General features: G+C 45.7%; 2 protein-coding genes, 1 non-coding gene and 1 pseudogene across 3 annotated transcripts; 2 read left to right on the top strand and 2 right to left on the bottom strand.

Moving 5' to 3' along the window:
• Positions 1-1,600: 1,600 nt before the first annotated feature.
• On the top strand, positions 1,601-4,251 carry LOC101764484 (transcription factor DIVARICATA). The gene is made up of 3 exons (XM_004968111.3): positions 1,601-1,844; positions 2,402-2,883; positions 3,235-4,251. Exons 2-3 carry the CDS (start codon positions 2,438-2,440, stop codon positions 3,671-3,673), a joined length of 885 nt encoding a protein of 294 aa, XP_004968168.1. The 5' UTR covers positions 1,601-1,844; positions 2,402-2,437; the 3' UTR covers positions 3,674-4,251.
• Positions 4,252-8,405: 4,154 nt separating this feature from the next.
• On the bottom strand, positions 8,406-8,477 carry TRNAD-GUC. The gene has a single exon. It is a non-coding gene; the product is annotated as a tRNA-Asp (tRNA).
• A 2,192-nt stretch (positions 8,478-10,669) lies between these two features.
• On the top strand, positions 10,670-13,575 carry LOC101781245 (annotated as a pseudogene).
• A 987-nt stretch (positions 13,576-14,562) lies between these two features.
• Positions 14,563-18,428, bottom strand: LOC101764078 (sulfoquinovosyl transferase SQD2). Its single transcript, XM_022826419.1, has 11 exons — positions 18,062-18,428; positions 17,594-17,660; positions 17,386-17,456; positions 16,738-16,855; positions 16,576-16,649; positions 16,433-16,488; positions 16,258-16,341; positions 16,078-16,165; positions 15,876-15,953; positions 15,652-15,708; positions 14,563-15,442 (listed from the first exon to the last, which is right to left on the bottom strand). The coding sequence occupies exons 1-11, from the start codon at positions 18,175-18,177 to the stop codon at positions 14,938-14,940; spliced, it is 1,314 nt and encodes a 437-aa protein (XP_022682154.1). The 5' UTR covers positions 18,178-18,428; the 3' UTR covers positions 14,563-14,937.
• Between the last annotated feature and the right edge of the window lie 1,591 nt (positions 18,429-20,019).

The raw sequence follows: 20,019 nt of genomic DNA, 5'->3' as shown, positions 1-20,019 counted from the left end.
TCATTGTCTTCTCTTGCTTTCAAGAAAGATGCCCCTTGAAGAGATTCTTCAGTCAAGTCTACAGCACGCGGGTTCCGTAATTTTCAGATATTTGTCACCTGCAATTTCACTTGTGAAAAAGCAAAAGCAGGCAAACATCAGCATCGAACTGCGCCAGTACAAAGTTTTTAAAGCAATTCTCCCTCCTTTCCTTTTCTGTAGGACACAAGGATTTGCAAACATCAAACTTTGTACGTTTTGAACAAAAATAAGTCAAATTATATATGCTTGTGCAGTGTGTCAAAGGTGCATCACTACATTAGTATTTCTAAATCTTTTTATACGGTATTGATTTCATAGAAATTGATAATACATCTAAAATCAGATAATGATCCAAGAATACCTTTAAAGAGTTTTCATATGATACTTCGTGTTGAAGCATTATGGATTTAGAAGGATGAGTAGGGTAGTGGACTAGTGAAATAATTCCTCCAAAAATGACATAAGAAGGTTATATAAACATCAGCTCCAGGAAAGGAATCTAAGAAGATAGCTAGAAAAAGCTCCATTCCTCATGTGTCGAACATGCATCTAGTGACGCACGGTGATGTTATTTAGCGAAAGGAGATGCTCAAGTGCTCTACCGAAAATGTAAAGCACAACCCCTAAAGCAAATTGAGCCCCTAGCTAGTTTGCGAAACTCGATTAGTTTTGTGCATCTCAATCAGGTCCGATGCCTCTGATGTATTTTATGAACTTCGAACAGTTGCAATATGGCCTCATCATGGAGCAGATGTCATGCGCGAGACGATCAGGTGAGATGGTTGTGGTGAGGCGTGCAGCGCCAATCATTCAGGTCAATGTTCCGAGCCTGACTAAGTTCAGAAAAGAACGAAAACCAAAGCAGAAGCGCACACCAGCTGCCAGCGGCAAGAACGACACTTACTGCTGCGTTGCTTTCGCCTCTCTGCAATAAAACAATGACCGCCCAATCCCTGGCCAGCAAATCATGCGTGGGCGTTACCAAACGGCCGATGGCAACAGGTGGATGAAGAAACACTGAACTGAAAGCCATGGCTACTTGTCAACGGCGACCGATCATCTTCATCCCCATCTCCTCCTGCACAAACAACAAAAAAAATAATGCCACGACTCGACCACTTCCACGCCCCCAACTAATCAAAATCGCACAGCAGGCAATGAACCATACTTATCTACAATTTTCTGAGCTGAACGAACAGCTATTCTTGGATTTAAAAAAATGGCTCTGGAAGAACACTAGTGGAAGTCACTGACACACCGGCCCAACGTACGCATAGCAACTCGCTTGAGCTTTTGTTGGTTTTCATTTACCATTTGGCGTCGACACTAGCCATCTATCGTTGCGCAAATCCTTTTTTGCATATATGCTTTTTTATCATATGCAAAAGCGTTTAAGAAAATATGAAACAAGAGTGATCCAATTAGAGGGAAAATTTTTGGGGCAAGTAGGCAGTAGTGGAGGTAAAAAGCAAGGCGAGGGAAGCCAAGAACAACTCCAAGTGTGCATGCGTGTATGTGGGCACGCACATATATGCGGCCTAGCTACACGGGTATCCTAGTGCTGGTATATAAATACTGCAAAAGTCGGCCACAAGCTCCAAGCCACGGCCCAATCGCCGGCTGACACTCTCAAGAACCTGCCCCTCCCCCTCTGGATCGCTATCCCTTTTCTAGTGCTCAGGGAAAGCTAGCTCGAGAGCTGGGAGAAGGAAAAACAAATCCTCAGAGAGGCGGAGCAAGAACCGAGGCGGATCGCTTTTTGTCCTCCTGCCAGGGACTAGCCTGCTTGCGAGAGATCAAGGAGGGGCGCTGCGCCTATCCAGGTGAAATTTTGCTTCTGTTCGTTGGGGCCTGGAGTTCTCTTGTGGCGGTTGGCGATGCAGTTTGGTGTGGGATTCGTAGGAAATTACTAGCTGTTTTATTGGAGTAGGTGCGGGGTGTTCGTTAATTTTCGGCTGCGGGTGGTCAAATTGTTCAGGGATGTGTGATTTGGGGTCACAGGATTCACGATTCTGACTGTGTTTGGCGGTCAGTTCAGAGGTGTTCTTGAGTCCAATCTAATTTGTTCTTAAAGGCGCTTCCTTTCCAGGTCGAGAATCAAGCTATCTGCAATTGATTCCAGTTTTTCGCTCATAAAGATTCCACCTTTTGCCCCCCAATTTCTCCTCGAATCCTTCCCCATGTTCATCTTATTTGATTTGCGTCGACGAGAATTCCTGGTCAGAGAGAGAGAGAGAGAGAGAGAGAGAGAGAGAGAGAGAGAGGGAAAAAAAAGAAATCCTTTAATTGTTACAGTGCTCTTGGAATCTCTATCTTGTTCCGAGATGCCCAAAAAAAAGCAAAAAAGAAATCTCACCTTTGAGCCCTGTGATTCCTACAGTGATCTGAGCTGAGCTGCGGCCAAGAAGAAGGGGAGATGATGCGCGAGGCGTATATGGAGGTGCTGCCACCGATGGATCACATAGGCTCGCGGAACGGCTGGTATCATCCGGCCGTGCGCACCTGGACGCCGCAGGAGAACAAGCTGTTCGAGCGGGCGCTCGCCGGCGTCGACCTCCGCTGTCCGGACTGGGAGCAAGTGGCGCGGGCCATCCCCGGCAGAACGGTCCGCGAGGTCGTCCACCACTTCAAGAGCCTCGAGGTCGACGTCCAGCAGATCGAGAGCGGCATGGTGCCCATCCCGTTCTACGGCGGCGGCGGCGGCGGCTCGTTCACCCTGCAGTGGGACGGCAATGGCGGCGGCGGCCCAGGGGACTTCAGGCACGCGTACCGGTTCGGCGGAGGCTGCGGGAAGCGGCACCCCGGCCGCACGCCGGAGCAGGAGAGGAAGAAGGGCGTGCCATGGACCGAGGAGGAGCACAAGTGAGTATACAGACGACTTCTGTGTTCTGAGAGCGATTGCTCTGCGTCATGCAGAAGACTAGCGAGATTGCCCTTGTGTATAGTTGATGAATTCACCATCATTCAATAGGGTTTACATCATTGGATGGTTATGGTAGATTTGCAACTTGCAATTATTCAACTGCCAACAATTAATTGCATTTAATCCTGGGAATTTTCTTTGTCCAGTCGGATCTGACTCTCTAGGAAAGTCATGTAGCTTGATGAATGATGGCCTTAGGCCCACTGGTAGCTAGTATAATTCAAACAAGGTGAATCTAGGAAAATAAATCAGAAGTTACTGAACAAGATCATGCTTTGTTATTTGGTCAGGTTGTTTCTCTTAGGCCTGAAGAAGTATGGCAAAGGGGATTGGAGGAACATATCCCGCAACTTCGTTCAGACGAGGACGCCTACTCAAGTGGCCAGTCATGCGCAGAAGTACTTCATCAGGCTCAACTCCGGAGGCAAGGATAAGAGAAGATCAAGCATCCACGACATCACCACAGTTAACCTGACGGATGACCAGCCTCCGTCGCCATCACAGTCCTCTCTGATCACCAACCAGTCCAACGCATCAGCTCCGGCCACAGCAGTAGGCCAATTCTCATTGTCAGCAGACACCAAGCAACATGGCGCTGCGAATTTGCCGTTCAATTCACCAAGCCGGACTCCTGGAATGCCAACTTATGGGATGGGTTTGCAAGATCAAGGTCTGCAGTGTGGCCCTCTACATGATCAGCTGGTTGGCAACCAAAGCATGCTGTTTTAGGTGCAATCCACTCTGAACCATGGATCAGACGTCTAGTGTATAATACAGTCTTGCTGTAGCTTCAGTACCTGTATTGAAGTAATTAGTCATGGGAATTCTTCAGAGCATAACAGAAAGGGGATCTTCGTGCCATGGTGGTGCATAATTGTTGGTGATACCGAGAATGTAACGAAAAGAACTTCAACAAAGAATTTGATGCCTTGGTATCTTCAGACGGTTAATTGAGTGGTAGTGCTGACTTGCTGAGCACAGATCATGCGTGCTATGAAGTGGACTTGCATTCAATCATGGATCCTGCTTTTGCTGGACATGGATGAGCAGAACTGAATTCTAGATTCTTCTGGTCAGCTGATGTATCGGTAACCTTCATGACCATCTGATTCTAAATTCCTGAGAATGATGCCTTATATTGGGGTTTGAGGATTCTGATCATGCTGTACGCCTGTACTTCAGGCATATTTGTCCACAGTAATCAATTACCTATTGGTGCCGCCCAAATTTATGTTTGGATGAGTTATGTTTTCTCGGATAAACATAACTGAGCTTGCAATGAGTCATTCAGCATTACAACTTGTCTTGCTCATCTAGTCAACTTTTGCTTGGCATATTCATTATTTTTTAGAAGCTAACCTTTTTTTAATTCTCTGGATTGACCCTGCATTGTTTGTGTTCAATTCAGTCCTATGTGGCATTTTCTATTGATGATGCTAGCTCCACCAAACGCCGGTATGAGATTGGCAATGAGTCAGAGTTCCACTACCTTGGCATCTCATGCTTTTCCCCTCCCATCTTTTGCGTTAGCTTTTGCAATTCTTTTTGGCCCTGTTGTTTCCCTTGTTCAGAAAGGCATCCGCAGATATGAGGCAGATCCTTGACAGCATTGCTCTCTGAAGCCAAGCCAAATGCAGCCAGCTTCTGTGGGTGCTTGTGCTTTTCTGTGTCCTGGTGCCTCCACACTTTGCAAGTTGCAGAACAGAGGGCACTCACTGATGATGGGGGCACTGTTGCACAGAAGCTTCTGGTGTGATGTAGCTATTAACTGGGTGGCTTGCTGAATTTGATTGAAGTCTGAACTTCAGGCTAGTTGCCACTCCATGTCACTTTCAGACCTTCTGATGGCTCACTCCAACTGATTCGGTGAACAATCCAGTTTACCTATATGAACATTCAAAATGTCATTTTTTTTTGGTCGACCGAATAAACTTTTGGTGTTCGACCGTCTGACGATGCATTTTTCGGCGATGTAATTTGTCGTTTACGAGCAGCTTGAGTGTTACAGAACCAAGACGAGGGAGCACATTGGGAGACGCCGTGCCGAACATCCCTTGGTGTTGATTCAGTTGGAAGGGACTCAAGAGTCCCCACCCTTTTTTGTTGTTTGCAAACACTTAGCCGGTAAGTTTTCAGGTTCTTTTCAGCCGTCGCAATCTTGGCCGCTCATAAGAAACTGCTCTGATGTCGGTTAGTTCCCCCGCCTGCTGTGTGAAAGCGTCAGTCAAACATCTATACCTAACGAAAACGGGGTAATTGATTTTTTTGTTCTCACAAATTTTCAGGGATTGAAATGTAAGAAAGTTGTATAGTATCGCACAGTAAAACTTTGAGTAGGATGTGCTACCAATTGCAGTAGTTCCCCAAGAATGAACAGTCACCATCGTTTCCCACTTTTCCAGAACAGCCGTGAGGCAATTCCGATGACTGAACCTTTGTTCACCCAACAATTCAGGTTTCAGAACAGAACAGACACCGACACGATCTGCAGCATGGAGAAAGCGATTCAACGGCCGAAGCCCCGAGCACAGCTACTCTGACAGGAGTCAAGAGGTCACACACCTCCACACAGAGGTCGTGCTTCCTCTTTGCCATCCATCCATCCATCCATCGAAGCCTGATTTCAGCATCAACCAAGTACAGAAAGGAGTGGGGGGAAAAAAGAGAAGTAACAGGCCAGATAAATTTTAATAACATGTAGTGGCGGCGCATGATTGAGCAAAGCTAGCAGATGGATTTGCTGTGAGGAGTCGGCTGACGTCACATGCTCGTATGGCCAGGCCAGGAAAGGAGAAGGGGCAACTTGGAAGGCCATAGTTTGGATTTGGTCCCTCTCGAGGTTAACCTTATCGGGAAAGGCCAAAACCGCCAAAGGGCGAGTTCACACCAGCCAGAGCCAGCATTGTTGACTGATTGAACTGGGAGACGCCATCAAGAAATACTAGAGCATAACCTAGTGCAAGTGTCAGGCCATAAGCACTTGGAGCTGATTGTGATTGAGCAGGGGTTTTGTTTTAGGAAAAAGGAGATTTGATGTCTAAGTGCAGTTGCAAAACGTCATGCGTCGTCGAGGAGAGAAGGAAAGTGTAACCGCAGGTTATAGAAGCCGACTTCTCATCGTCAGGTGAGCAGAGAGACGGCGCGGCGGACGCAGGACGTGCCAAGAGGGTTGGCCGTTGAGGTCGGGGTTCCAAACAAACGACTGGCCGACAGACGACAGCGGCGGACGGGTAGGCTCAGAATCAGGAACTACGGTTTGCAAAAATATACAAGTATAACCTTTGTCATACTCCCTCCGTCCCAATTTATAGCTAGTTTTAATTTTTCTAGGTGCATAATTTTAACTATGCATCTACGTATATTATGTCTACATACATAGTAAGTACTATGAGGCTCCGTTTGGATCCCTTCATTTGAAGGAATTGGAATCTACTTAATGGAGTAGACTAATTTATCTTATAACGTGGTATTCCACAACTTTCCAAAGTTTAGATATAAGCCTATCTTAAATTCATGGGGTGGGAGATGGAAATTAATTCTATAGATTATGATTATTAGAATGGAATTCAATTCTTATAGCACACTCTTGAACTCGCTTCCCTATAGTAGAACTGCAGCACATAAGTATCTCTTCCATATCGCCAACAATAATATATAAATATATTCCACATACAATTATATTAGCTTAATTAATTTGTGTCTAAATTATGATTATTAGAATGGAATTCAATTCCAATGATCCAAACGGGACCTGAATCTAAAAAGTCTAATTTCAAATGGAGGGAGTACAACCAATATATGGCTTCTGGTCCGAAGTTATGGTTTATTGATAAGTTTGGTCATGATTAGCTTCGTTGTAACCAAGGTTAGTGAAACTGTGACTCGCCTAATAAATTATGGTCCCATTAAAATCAGGCATGGTAATGTTAAGCTTAAAGCTGACATGCTCTTGGACCTCCTTTTCCACCTATTTTGGATTCTCCATCGTATAGCCACATCAGTTTGCAAGATTCTTAAAGCATGGTTCTCCGCTTGCTTCACGTATATATGGGTCGTTGTAGATGGATATATACCACTGAAATAATAATACTATTAAATTTTGGAATAAATTTTTTAAAAAAAACACCGTATCGAGTCAATAACTCAAATCCGAACGGACAGGTTTCACTGCAAGCAACTTTATCGACAACTAAGCTAAGCTTTGCTGAACCCTAGCTATGTGCGCTTCTTGTCCGTTTCATATAAGCAGTGCGGGGCACCCATTACCTCAGCCTGCTTCTAAGCCTTCTCGATCCCCATGGGCCGAAAATCTCCTCGCCGTTGTCCGCTATGTTAAACACATTTCCATCATCCTCACCACCTTTGTCATTCCAGTGAAATAACTAGAGAACATATTACGTACACCACATGACATACCATGTAATTGCATTTATATTACACGTATTGGGATTTTTTTCAAAATTCATTTTTTGAAACGATTTTTTTGAAAATTCTAGCGGTAACCAGATGTGTGCATGGACTGGATAGGGCCACAGCAAAAAAACAAACACACTCCTGGTATAGTGGGCCGGTTATCTATTAGATATACTAAAGTGGATGGATTTGGGGCTCTCTCATGGCTCCGCGTGGGACCCATGTACTGTTATGTGGGACACAGTGGGATCCACGTGGAACCAAAACACTGTTCAGGTGGGACCCACGTGGGACCCACATCTATTCAGGTGGGACCCACGCACATTGGTTGGTGGGACCCACGATTCTATTGAGTGGGTCCCATGATCTGAAAAAAATGTATTTTTCCCATTATTTGAAAGTATAAAATATATTTTATTATTTTCTATATATAAAACCAATAACTAAACTTTGTATACTACATTCACATGTGGTAGCCCTACTACGTTTTGCACTGCTTTTACTTCATAAACTCGCAAATTATGATTGAATTATTCATTCATTGCTAATTTTATCTTTTGCCCCTACCAAAACCAATAATCAATGTAAACCAATTCGTCAGCTATATCTACTAACACCCAAAAGTTAGTGAATTCCTAACAAAAAAAGTTAGTGAATTCCTAACAAAAAGTTATCTGTACCTCTATACCAAAATGTTCGAGATTGGCGTGTTCTCAGATTTTGAGCCACTATGCCGATTTAATGTAGTTTTTGGATTTGATTCAATGCATCGTTATGATGTTGTTTTGAGCATAGTAGAAGATAATATTTTTTCATTATTACTTTAGGTTAATATTTTTGGTACAGGCGTTGCATAGTGCGTCAATTTAGGTTAATCTGTTTGCACAGGCGCGCATAGTGCGCCAATCTGGCTAGTCTTCCTAAACATACAGCTCAGGCACGCAAATAGCCAAGTAACACGCAGACACGCTCGCTGTTCCATGGGTAAAAATGAGAAAACGTTTTTTAAAAAAGAAAGAAAATAAAAAAGGACGAGAGAAAAAAGAAACGCCGTTGCCGGGGATCGAACCCGGGTCACCCGCGTGACAGGCGGGAATACTCACCACTATACTACAACGACCTTGTTGATGTTCGTATCATAGTTACATAATTAATTGTTTTGTTTATCACTCTGCGTACCACGTTTTTTTAAGCAATTCTGCATGCCACGTTGGTGAAGAACTAGAAGCTTTCCGTGGCTTGTGCCGGTGTTTCCAATTTTGACAAGTTCTAATTTCAATTTTTAAGTCATGTTTGTGTATCTATATGAGTATAAGATTGGGATGACTGTTTGAACTTGCACACTGTCAAGCAATTAAGATATTATTAGAGAGTTAATTGTTAGTACTATAGTTAAAGTGAAACATTTACAGTAATTTATATATAGAATAGGTGTAGCAGAAAATTCGGTTGCGGAACTCTCTAAAATACCTTATTTGCACGTAGAACTCCTTTAAATAACCTATTTTTTTATTTGGTGGTGGTGGGGGGGACATTTGCACCCTAAAACACCTTTATTTTGTTCATAAGAAAGTTGGTGTCTTTAGGTTTAATGGTAGTTATTACTTCATTCCACCTCACACCATGGATTCGACATCAAATTGTCCATGGCTACCGCAACTACAAGTACCAGCAGCGAGATTGTAAGAACCTTTCATAGTTTATTTTGTTAGGGTCTATCGGTTTGATCGATAAGTTCGTTTAAAAATGAACATGTATTTTTATTATAGCCTGAAAAACGTGGTTCGTGCCGGCCAGCAGAGGAGCACCTCGCGGCAATCACTAAGGTGCAGTACATATCTATCAACTGCAAGTTCAGCTAAAGTGAATGCAATCTATCTAACATATATTTGCACAATAGGTTTATAAACTCTCTGATCTGTACAATGGAAGAACTAAAGGGGGCCAACATTGAGAACAAGTATTGCTTCTGAGTCCACTATTGAAACATTCCTGTGGAGGTAGGATGATAAATTCTTTTTTGTTTGGAAATTTTACCTTTAAATGAACTGCAACAAATATATGATAAATACAATGAATATTTTCTTTTTCAAATGCAAGTTCAGCTAAAGTAAATGCAATCTATCTAAAAAAATACTTGCACAATAGGTCTACAACTCTCTGCTCTGTGCAATGGAAGAAATATAGGGGGCCAGCATTGAGAACAACAAGTATTTTGTCTCAGTCCACTATTGAAATGTTGCTGTGGAGGTAGGATGATAAATTCTTTTTTATTTGGAAAATTCCCTCCTTCAAATGAACTGCAACAAGTAGATGATAAATACAAGTAATATTTTCCCCTTTATGTTTCCAGCACAAGGTTCGTGTTCGGAAGGTCATGGAGGAAGTCTTGAAAACAAAGGGGATGATCTCAAGTTAACAGAACGACACAGAGTATAGTTTTATTTCTCAAAAGATTTACTCATCCGGTCATAAAAAAGTGAAACCATTCCAAACTTTAATTACAAATTACATGTTATTTGAATTTGGACATTTGAAAATGATACAAGTAGAATTCTCTCAAATAGTTTTGCTATGTGTTACCTAACTGAATGTAGTGGCATAGCTAGAGGGGGCATAGACCTCCCTCCCAAGCCAAGCAAATTTCCATTAAAATTTTCATTGACATATGGTAAATACACGACATATACATCAAATTGAGAAATACATGACACATACATCAGACTGAGTAATACATGACGCTACACTAAAGTCTAGTTCATATGTCGTCTAAAGTATCTTGGGTTTATATTCATAGAATAAGCATATCTGTATAGGCTCTTTGTTGTGCTATGATTATGATGCAAAGAAAATGAATTTAATGATCATTTTTTCTACAAATGCAATAAGCAATCAAATTAATAGTGTGAAATTACCAGAGGATTATCATGGACCTTCCTGACCATGATCTTGTAGAGGGCAACTAATAATGCTGTAGAGGCTGCAGCCTTGCTTGGAGCTAGATTTTAATATAGCGTATATTCAGGTTCGCCTGCACTTGTTGCTATATCTCAATATCGAATGACAATCTGTAATCGAATAGGATCATGCGAGAAATACACTGCACATTGCTAGGGACACGATGGAAGGGGAATAAGCGACATTAGCTCTCATAGGCAAACCACCGAACACATGCGGTGCATCTCTTGCACACAAGCCTTTCCCAGCTTTTGCGTGAGCGAGCACCTGGTCACCTGCAGGGTTGCAGACTGTCCGCACACCAGTTATGAGCAAGGTGAGTGCGATGTGAAGTCGTGAGCTGCGGCTGCCATGATGGCGTTGTTGCCCGTGCAGGCGACGGTCAGGGCGCACAACGCGCCGCCTCTGCTTCCACTGCACGCCGCAGTGGTTTCTGAGCAACGGGATAGCAAGCTGCGGCGCGTCAGAGAGTCTCATAGACAACTACGCGCGGTTGAGGAGGCGCGGTGCATGGGTAGGGGCATGGGGTGGGAAGGTAGGGAGCGGGAGGAGGAGGGTGCGGCGTCGATAATCTGTTGTTTGATCCGTCCTATCAAACTTTATCTACGATCTAACGGCCGGGAAGATGAGGCGACGTGGCCCAATATATGCCCGAGAAATGTCCGCTCGTCAGTCGTCACGTAGAGATCAGTTTGGGTTCCTTGTTCACTCTGATCTGAAAACTGATTCCGTCTTCATTCTGATCTGACGTTTTCGAACCGCATGTATCAGGGAGATGCTTATCCCAAAGCTACTACGAAGTCTCAATTTGAGGGCGGCTGAGATTTTCTAATCCTTATTAAAATCTGGCTGATTTGACCAATGCGACTTGCGACGTAGGATACCGGACGATGTAGATACCGGACTCAAGTCGGATGTTTTGTACACTGATTAGAGTATTAAATATACTTTAATAATAAAATTAATTATATAAATAGGATTAATTCGCTAATTCTAATTAGGTCCTGTGATGCTACAGTAAACATGTGCTAATTATGAATTAATTAGATTTAATAGATTCGTCTCATGAATTAGCACTCGTTTATACAATTAGTTTTATAATTAGTTCACGTTTAATCTTGATATCTAAACATTTGATGTGACCCGAATTAAAAATTAGTCTATGGATCCAAACATCCTGTTATTAAATCATGAACTAATTAGACTTAATAGATTCTCGAAAATTAGCATCATATGTGTAATTAGTTTTACTCATCTACACATTCGATGCGGTCGCGGTGGTCGATCCACCACGTTGCAGTTCACGACAGCTGAATGGAGCCAATATTTTACAGGATCAAAGAACTGCATTCTGCAGGCCATTTGAGCTGAAGATCAGCTGATCCAGCTGCAGGACTGACAGTGACAAACACGCCGAAGCTCCTCCGAGTCAAAGCCTCAGAGAGGTGCAAGTGCAACAGCAGCCGGCCATGGACACCTCGACGATCCCCCTCCTCTGCTGCGGCATCACCCTCTTCGTCTCGATCGTCCTCTTGCTTGGCCGCTGCCGCCGTGGCCGCAGTAACTCAGCGGGGAACGGTGGCCAAGTTCCTGGCTCTGCGGCGATCCATCTTCGACCTGGCCCCGCTGCTCCGGGACCTGCACGAGCGCCACGGCCCCGTCATCTCCTTCCGCCACTTCGGCAGCACGCTCGTCTTCGTCGCCGACCGCCGCCTCGCGCACCGCGTCCTTGTCCGGGACGGCGCCACCTTCGCCGACCGCCCGCCGCTCGTCGACCCGGACCCTCTCCTATGCGCCGGCGACATCAACACCGCGCCCTACGGGCCCTACTAGCGCCTCGTCCGCCGCAACCTCGCCGCCGACGCGCTGCACCGCGCCCGCGTCGGCCTCTTCGCGCCGGCGCAGCGGCGGGCATGTGACGCGCTCGTCGCCGGCCTCCTCTCGGAGGAGGCGGGCGCCGCCGTCACGGTCCGGCCGTTCCTGCGCCGCGCCATGTTCGAGCTGCTCGTGTACATGTGCTTCGGCGCGCGGCTCGGGCAGGGCGCGCTCGATGAGATCGAGGCGGTGGAGCGCCACGTGCTCGCCTCCTTCACCTCCTTCCCGGTCTTCGCCTCCTTCCCGGTCTTCGCCTTCTTCCCGGCGCTCACCAAGAGGCTCTTCCGCAGGCGGTGGGCAGCGCACGTGGCCGTGCGCCGGAGGCTGGACGAAATCTTCGCCCCGCTGATACACGCCGCCGCCGCGCGCCGCCGCGCCGGCGAGGAGGACCGCCCGCCGTGCTACGCCGAGTCGCTCCTCGCGCTGCGGGTGGCCGACGAGGGCGACCGGGGTCTCTCGGACGCCGAGATGGTCAGCCTCTGCTCCGAGTTCCTCAACGCCGGGACGGACACGATGGTCGATCATGGCCGAGCTCGTGAGCCACCCGGACATCCAAGTCAAGGTGTACGAGGAGGTGACCAGCAGAGGCCCTTCGCCCGAGCTCAACGGCGACGACGACCTCCAGGGGGCATTCCCGTACCGGAAGGCTGTCGTGCTCGAGGGCCTGCGGCTGCACCCACCGGCGCACTTCCTCATACCTCACGGCGTGCGGGGCGACGCGGAGGTCGGCGGCTACACGGTGCCCAGAGGTGCGGATGTGAACTTCATGGTGGCGGAGATCGGCCGCGACGAGTTCCGGCCGGAGAGGTTCCTGGACGGCGGCGAGGGGTGCGGCGTCGACATCACGGGGAGCAGGGAGATCAAGATGATGCCCTTCGGCGCCGGCCGGAGTATGTGCCCTGGCCGGGTACGCGCTGGGGACGCACCACGCCGAGTACTTCGTGGCGAGGATGGTGAGCGAGCTCGAGTGGCTGCCGGCGGCGGACGGGAAGGCCGTCGACATGGAGGAGACCGAGCATTCACCACCGTCATGAAACACCCGCTCCGAGCTCGCATCATGAGGATGTGCTGCAGACGTTGATCAAGAAGGATGGTGGAGTGCGGCACCCAATCGATGCTGCCTGCGCCTGCCCCATCTTGCATTACGCGGACGACACCCTCATTCTGCTCCGGGCCGAGCTGCAAGATGTGCAACGGCTGAAACAACTGCTGGATCTCTTCTCCAACGCCACTGGTCTGCGGATTAACTTCGACAAGAGCCCGGCTATGCCAATGCATATGCCTGATGATGTCCTTACAGCCTGCCTCGCCGCTCTGGGCTGCCGCCGGGAAGGCTTCCCTCAAACATACTTAGGGGTGTTTGGAAACACCCCGTTAAAGTTTAACACCTGTCACATCGGATGTTTGGATGCTAGGAGTATTAAACATAGGTTAATTACAAAATTAATTGCACACATGAAGTATAATTCGCGAGACGAATCTATTAAGCCTAATTAATCCATAATTTGACAATGTGGTGCTACAGTAACTATTTGCTAATGATGGATTAATTAGGCTTAATAGATTCGTCTCGCGAATTAGCACAAGATTCTGCAATTAGTTTTATAATTAGCTCAGGTTTATTCCTCCTAATTAGCATCCGAACATCCAATATGACACTGTTAAAGTTTAGCACCTCGTGTCAAACACTGACGGCCTCCCCTGTCGTGCGAGAAGCTCAAACTGGCTGCATTCGACCCGTACATCTGTCGCAGCGATCCGTACATCTGTCGCAGTGACAGATACCTGGCCGGCTGGCAGGCAACACTACTGAACCCGATGGGAAGGACTGTGCTGATCAACAGCGTCCTAGACGGGCAGCTATCCTACCTCATGGGAGCAACTGCAATCCCACCGGGCGCGATCGCCAAGTTTGACAAGCGGCGCAGGGGTTTCCTATGGACCGGTGAAGGGAACGCAACTGGAGCAAGCTGCTTGGTTGCCTGGGACACTGTTCGCCGAGCAAACGATCAAGGTGGGCTGGGCATCAAGGACACTGGGGTGCGTGTCTACTTCTTCAACACATCCACCGACTGCACCGGAACGCGGCGAGCGGTGGACGCTAAGACAGACGCTGCAAAACTGTAGGAGCGACGCCCAGCTATGGCGGTGCAGGCTGCCAAGGTGCTTGGTGGACGTTGCTAGTGCATAGTGCCGCTTGTTCTCGGGCGCAATGTAACATGTAGAAACAAAATTCTACCTATCACCCGGGCCGGTTGGGGCCAACGATGAATCAGGTGGGGGATTCTCTCCCCTTCCGTTGACCATAAAAAAAAGAAATTAAATCAAACCTTGCTCACCAAGTAGAACAAAATCTGATGGCTATTTGCTACTCATGTTAATTTGTTGCTGTGCTTTCATCTTGTAAATGGAATGAATTCGACAGAATACACATGTGCCGAAACACAATCAGTCCTCTCCGAGCACAACAGCTGAACAGCATCTACATGTGCAGTACAATGTACATCAAGATAGCACATTTCCAATTTTAGTTTTGCTACTACACAAATACATGCAATCGATGGCCTTGCCACACCAATAACAATTCACAATCCAACCAATTTCCACACAAAAACGAGGAACTATCTCACCTATCGACACTGCACTATATATATCAGAAATTTACAAGGGATGCATACGCATTTGTCCTTCCTTCACTTTGTCTGGATCATGGCTGCAAACAGCATCCCACGACAGGAGGCCTCAGCTCAGCACTTCGTGATGCTGCGGACCTCCGGCGCCGGCAGGAACATCTGCGCCAGCCACTGCAGTGGCTGCACCAGCTCCGCGCGCTTCTTCCTCCAGTACCAGATGGCGGCGTTGTAGAACTCATTGCGGATCGTCTTCGACGCCGCCCGCCAGTCGCACTTCTCCATCTCGGCCCTCGCCGTCCGCCCCATGTTGTCCCTGAACTCCCTGTTCGTCAGCAGCAGCTGGACCTTGCCCACGCAGTCGTCCAGGTCGCCCGGGGTGAAGAGGAAGCTGGTCTTGCCCTCCTGGTCCTCTGGGATAATGTCGGGGATCCCGCCGGCGCGGGCTGCGACGACGGGGACTCCGGATGACATGGACTCAAGGACCACCTGGCCGAGCGTTTCAGACTCTGATGGCATGACGAAGACGTCGCCGCTGGCGTATGCCTGAGAGAGCTCTTCACCTTGCATCATTCCGGTGAACACTGCGGGCATTCCCTCAAACATCTTCTCTAGCTCCGTCCTGTCGAGTAATTGCAGAAAACATATCAGCAAACTTGCCTTAAAGCCTTACCAATGTAAATCAGGTTAAAGACTGAGGTTCAGAGCCAGTTATAGACTTATAGTATGACATGGACTCTAGCACGCATGCTCACTGAGGTTGAGATACATGAACTGGACAAAAACGTAATAGAGGAATAAAAGTAAGAATATACATCGCATTGGTCATACCTGTATGGTCCATCTCCGATAAATGCAATTCTGACTCCAGGCAACCTGTCCATTACACTGATCAAACATAAAGCAGAATTAGTTCCAACTAGTAGCCAATGAACATGATGCAAGGCGAAATAGAACAAATGTGGTATTTGTATCGGCTAACTCAGATGCATCATGTTTTGTTAACAACCAAATATCAAAGCCATCTAAAGGAACAAAGTAATACAATAGCTTACATCTTCAGAAAATCTAAATTTTTCTCACGCCCAAAACGTCCGACGTGAATTATCAATGGTTTTTCAGGTTCACCATCACTGAAAGAATACAGCATATAAACATAAGCGTCAACAATTTAATATCGACCTGCTGTATATATAACATTCAGGAAGAAATGTACGGTTCAAACAAAGTTCAGGAAGGAATGAAACAGGGGATCACCTGAGCCTAACTCGCATCTCATGACTGCGAAACCTGGGATGGAAACTAGCAGAATCAACACCTTTGTTCCAAAGGCGTATTCTGTTAGCTGGATTTGGAGAGGAAAGCGTTAGCAACATAACATGAGAAGGAATACAAACATATGAACACCAAATATGACGTATACAGACAGCGACCAACCTGATATAACATGGGCGGTTTCAAAATCCTTGCTGATAGCAGCAGATGGCACCAAGGTTAAATCAGCAGCTCTGTGAAGGAACCCTGTTTGGGAATAACATGACAAATCAGTGTTCTTTCGCATGCTGACATACAAGTTAGGAAAGCAGAGGTGACGTGGCACAAGAATGCTTACTTATGACTTGCCACATTGGCTCTACAAGCCAGCTAAATGTATATCTCGGTATGTATCTGCAGGTGAAAAACTTAAATATGATTTAGGGGCAATGAAAAATCTGGACCTCTGTCTGTAAGTAGTAAAGTTCATAGTTAGCTTACACTGGGACATGTGTGTGGTAGGACATGACTAGGGGCACGCTAAGCAGCTTGGCAATAGCTAGAGCCCCAAAAACCTGAAACAGCAATGGATTTCAGTCATATTCAGTAGCAGATAACTGGAAAGGCTAGATAATCAATGATCTGATTGTTAAAATAATTTACCATAATTCCAGGTGAAGATGCATGAATAATGTCAGGTTTGAACTTTGCAACCTCTGAAATGATCCTAGGACTGAGTGCCAGAGAAAGCGGAACTTTTCCATACATGGGACATGGGAAGCTGTAAAGGATGAGAACACAGCTGTAAGCATAAGGTTCTGCCACTAAAAGGCACTACAAATCATGTTTTCGATAAAAAAGAATACAGTCCTTCCAATCTAACCACCATGGCAGCATGAATGCATGATTGAGTATCATTGTTCAATAACTCAACAAGTTCAGGTTTGCTTTTAAAAACAGTTTATTGTGTAACCAATAAGTGAGTTTTTGTACTTGTACATGTACCTGTTCTCACTTATTGGTTCAGTTATAACTAACAGAATATGTCCAAAACCACACAATTTGAATGCAGTAGTATAAAAAATGGTTCCCAGGCATATATTTTTTAAGGAAAGGTCTAGCACTATAAATGCTCAATGATTTGAACTCTCTACTTCATATAGATGATCATGTTTCGTAGTGTAGCTTCGGTAGATGTTCCCATTTCATTTTTTGAACATCAGCAAGAAAACTCAGCCTCAGTAGCTTATTTGACTTAATTGCTACTGATAGTTAAAAGAGAAGTTCATACAAATATCCTCAAAAACATACCTCCATGAGCCAATAACCTTGGCGCCATGAAATTCTTCAGGAACTCCTTCATGATTGGTCACAACAATGACCTACACAACCCACAAGAAAACCAAAATAAGCTACACATACTAATCTGCTATCCTTAACGCTTCTAATTTTGTCCTAAAAACCACTATTATGACTTCATTTCTACCCCACCATATGACCGGGGAATACAAAACTGTACCTCATCCCCCATTTCACGCAAGTGTTTGATGAAGTTCTGGAACCGGTTCTTATACCCAGAGATATAGCTGCAGACATGAAAGACGCAGAGTTAGTTCCAATAATGAGAACATTTTCAAGAAAATTCAGTATAAATGTCTCAAATTCCTTTTCTGACAGACCCACAGATGTTTCCTTTGCCGTTTTTCATGAATCCCACTAAAGCTCAACTAATTTCTTTCTTAATCGTGACATTAAATTAACTAAAATCTTATAATCCACTAAAACACTGTCTTCACAAACCCCAAGAAAGACCCAAACTTTTTCCCCAAACCAAGAGAGCTGGAAGGACATAGCGTCAGAGCTTACTCAAAGTGAAGTCTTTCACCGTTTCTGGGGACAATCTCATGGATCCAGCCAATAGAACAGGGTCAAGAACCAACCCCCCATACTGTAGTAACAGAGCAGGACTCGGCGAGGGGGGACTTACGCGAACGGCGACGGCTCGACGAAGAGCGCGACGCGGCGCGGGCGCGCGGCCTCATCGAGGAGCAGAGGCGGGGCCTCCTCCAGGTCCTCCTTGATCTCCTTCCCGCCAATCGCCATTGCTCCCGCCGCCGCCACCCGAGGAGGAGAGACCAAGAACAGAGCGGCAATCCTTCAGTTTGCGCAAGCGTGCACGTCGCGCGTGTTCTCTCGCTCCCAGCTGCGTACGTTGCGTCGGAGCGTGGGAGAAGGCGAGCTCGCCGCTGCGTATATAAGCGGGAGAAGGAGTAAATGAAGACGAAGAAGACGGGGTCTGGGTAGGAATTGCGGGGATATTCCATCGGCGGAGGGGAATATTGGAGGGAACCGGCTGGGCCGGGACCTTTGCGAGGCATATGCTCTCTGCTGCAAGATCTCATCTCCTCCTCGCCTTGATGAGCGAGTGGTTTCTGGCGGCCAAATTGCAATTTTCTTTTGCAATAATTGGGGGGAAGGGGGGGCGGATCAGGGGATCTTTGAGCTCTTCCATACGCAATCTTCAGTGATGTGCAAGTGTGCAGTGCAGCTGAGTCTGTGCCAGGTTTAATACTGCCCAGATTGCTAAATATAGGAAGAGCAGAAAGATAAGGTCAGTGCCATTCCTCTGCATTCTGCAATAGCATCATACTCTGTCCTTCAAATATGAGGCTGCCATTGAATATTGGTAGAGAAAACATTGTTCAACCCGAACGGAAAAAAAAAAGAGAGAATGCAATGAGATATGTAAGAACTCAATAAAAGGCTGGATGAGATGATGAGGGAATAGTAATAAGAGAAGTTTTAGTGTGTCTGGAAGCCGCGAGAACTCTTTGTTGGCAGTGATCCAACGGTTTTGCCAAAAAGGTACGGGTGGAATGAAAAGATGGTCGGAGGATCCCCAGGAGTCTCCCTTCCCCCAGTCCTCCTATCGAAAGAATTGGTAAGAAAATAGTGCTATAATAGTCTCTTTTTAACTTTCCCTTTTCCCGGACAGCCCAATAATTCACCCTAACTCTCCCTAAATAAAGGAGTTGTGATTCTCCCAGTATGGTAGTTGGATTAGAAACTATTTATTGGGAGACTGTAAAAGCAACTCTCCCGATAACGGTGAAAGTGATATTGAGATATCCCTATTAACTCGTTATTGAAAAATATTTATTGGAAAATTGCTAAAGATGCTCTTAGATAGGCAATTTCTATAGCCACTGAAGGAGGAGAATTGGAATACTGAAAGAAAAATAACTGGTAAATTCTTAATTTGATCTGTACCACAATTCTGTATTATGAAGATTAAACACGGTAAAACTTCCCAAATATATATGATACTGTTAAACCTTTTACTCACTTTGACCAACAAAATATATTTAATCAGGTAAAGTGAAATGAGCTTAGTTAGATCTAACACCAAAACTACCTTAACCTTAACTTGTATATTTATCTATTTTGCATAAATGTTTGTAGAAAATACAAAAAGTTAAACGGATGAACAAAATCAATTATGCAATATATTAAGAACGAAAGTAATAATAAAATTGATCGTGGCCGCCGTTACAACCAAGGATGCACAAGTTCGGACTCGATGTGAGGTGACAGTGGAACAAAAATGTTGTAAGAAATTATTTACAGAATGCACCTAATGCTGAAGTATCATTTATATAATGCTCGTACAAGATCGTGATTTTTAGTGAATCGGCATGGTTGAGAGCTCATCATTGCGTCTTTTTTATCGTCCCAGGGGAGAAGAATGTTGCTAAAAATGTTTTTGTTTATTTCTGTGGTGTGCGTGTGTTGATTAGGTGGGTATATTCCCAGGATGTCTTGGATCCCAAGTAGTATTCAAATATATGTCTTGACAAAAAATTCTGTGCTTGTACTGCTTACATGTGAAAACAAAGTCAACAGCAGAAACGAAGGTGGCTTGTATATCTGTACTTCGTACTATCT

Source organism: Setaria italica, chromosome V (assembly GCF_000263155.2).
Source record: "Setaria italica strain Yugu1 chromosome V, Setaria_italica_v2.0, whole genome shotgun sequence".
Classification (NCBI taxonomy): Eukaryota; Viridiplantae; Streptophyta; class Magnoliopsida; order Poales; family Poaceae; genus Setaria; species Setaria italica.
This window is presented reverse-complemented; position numbering and strand designations above follow the sequence as displayed.

Bases quoted from the DNA above. Each gene is read 5' to 3' on its own strand.
- LOC101764484 (XM_004968111.3), top strand. From the start codon at position 2,438: ATGATGCGCGAGGCGTATATGGAGGTGCTGCCACCGATGGATCACATA. The intron at 2,884-3,234 runs GTGAGTATACAG...TTATTTGGTCAG, and splicing joins TGGACCGAGGAGGAGCACAA to GTTGTTTCTCTTAGGCCTGA.
- LOC101764078 (XM_022826419.1), bottom strand. From the start codon at position 18,177: ATGGCGATTGGCGGGAAGGAGATCAAGGAGGACCTGGAGGAGGCCCCG. The intron at 17,661-18,061 runs GTAAGTCCCCCC...TCATGTCTGCAG, and splicing joins GTCGAGCCGTCGCCGTTCGC to CTATATCTCTGGGTATAAGA. The intron at 16,856-17,385 runs GTATGTTTTTGA...CATCCTTTACAG, and splicing joins AAGGTTATTGGCTCATGGAG to CTTCCCATGTCCCATGTATG.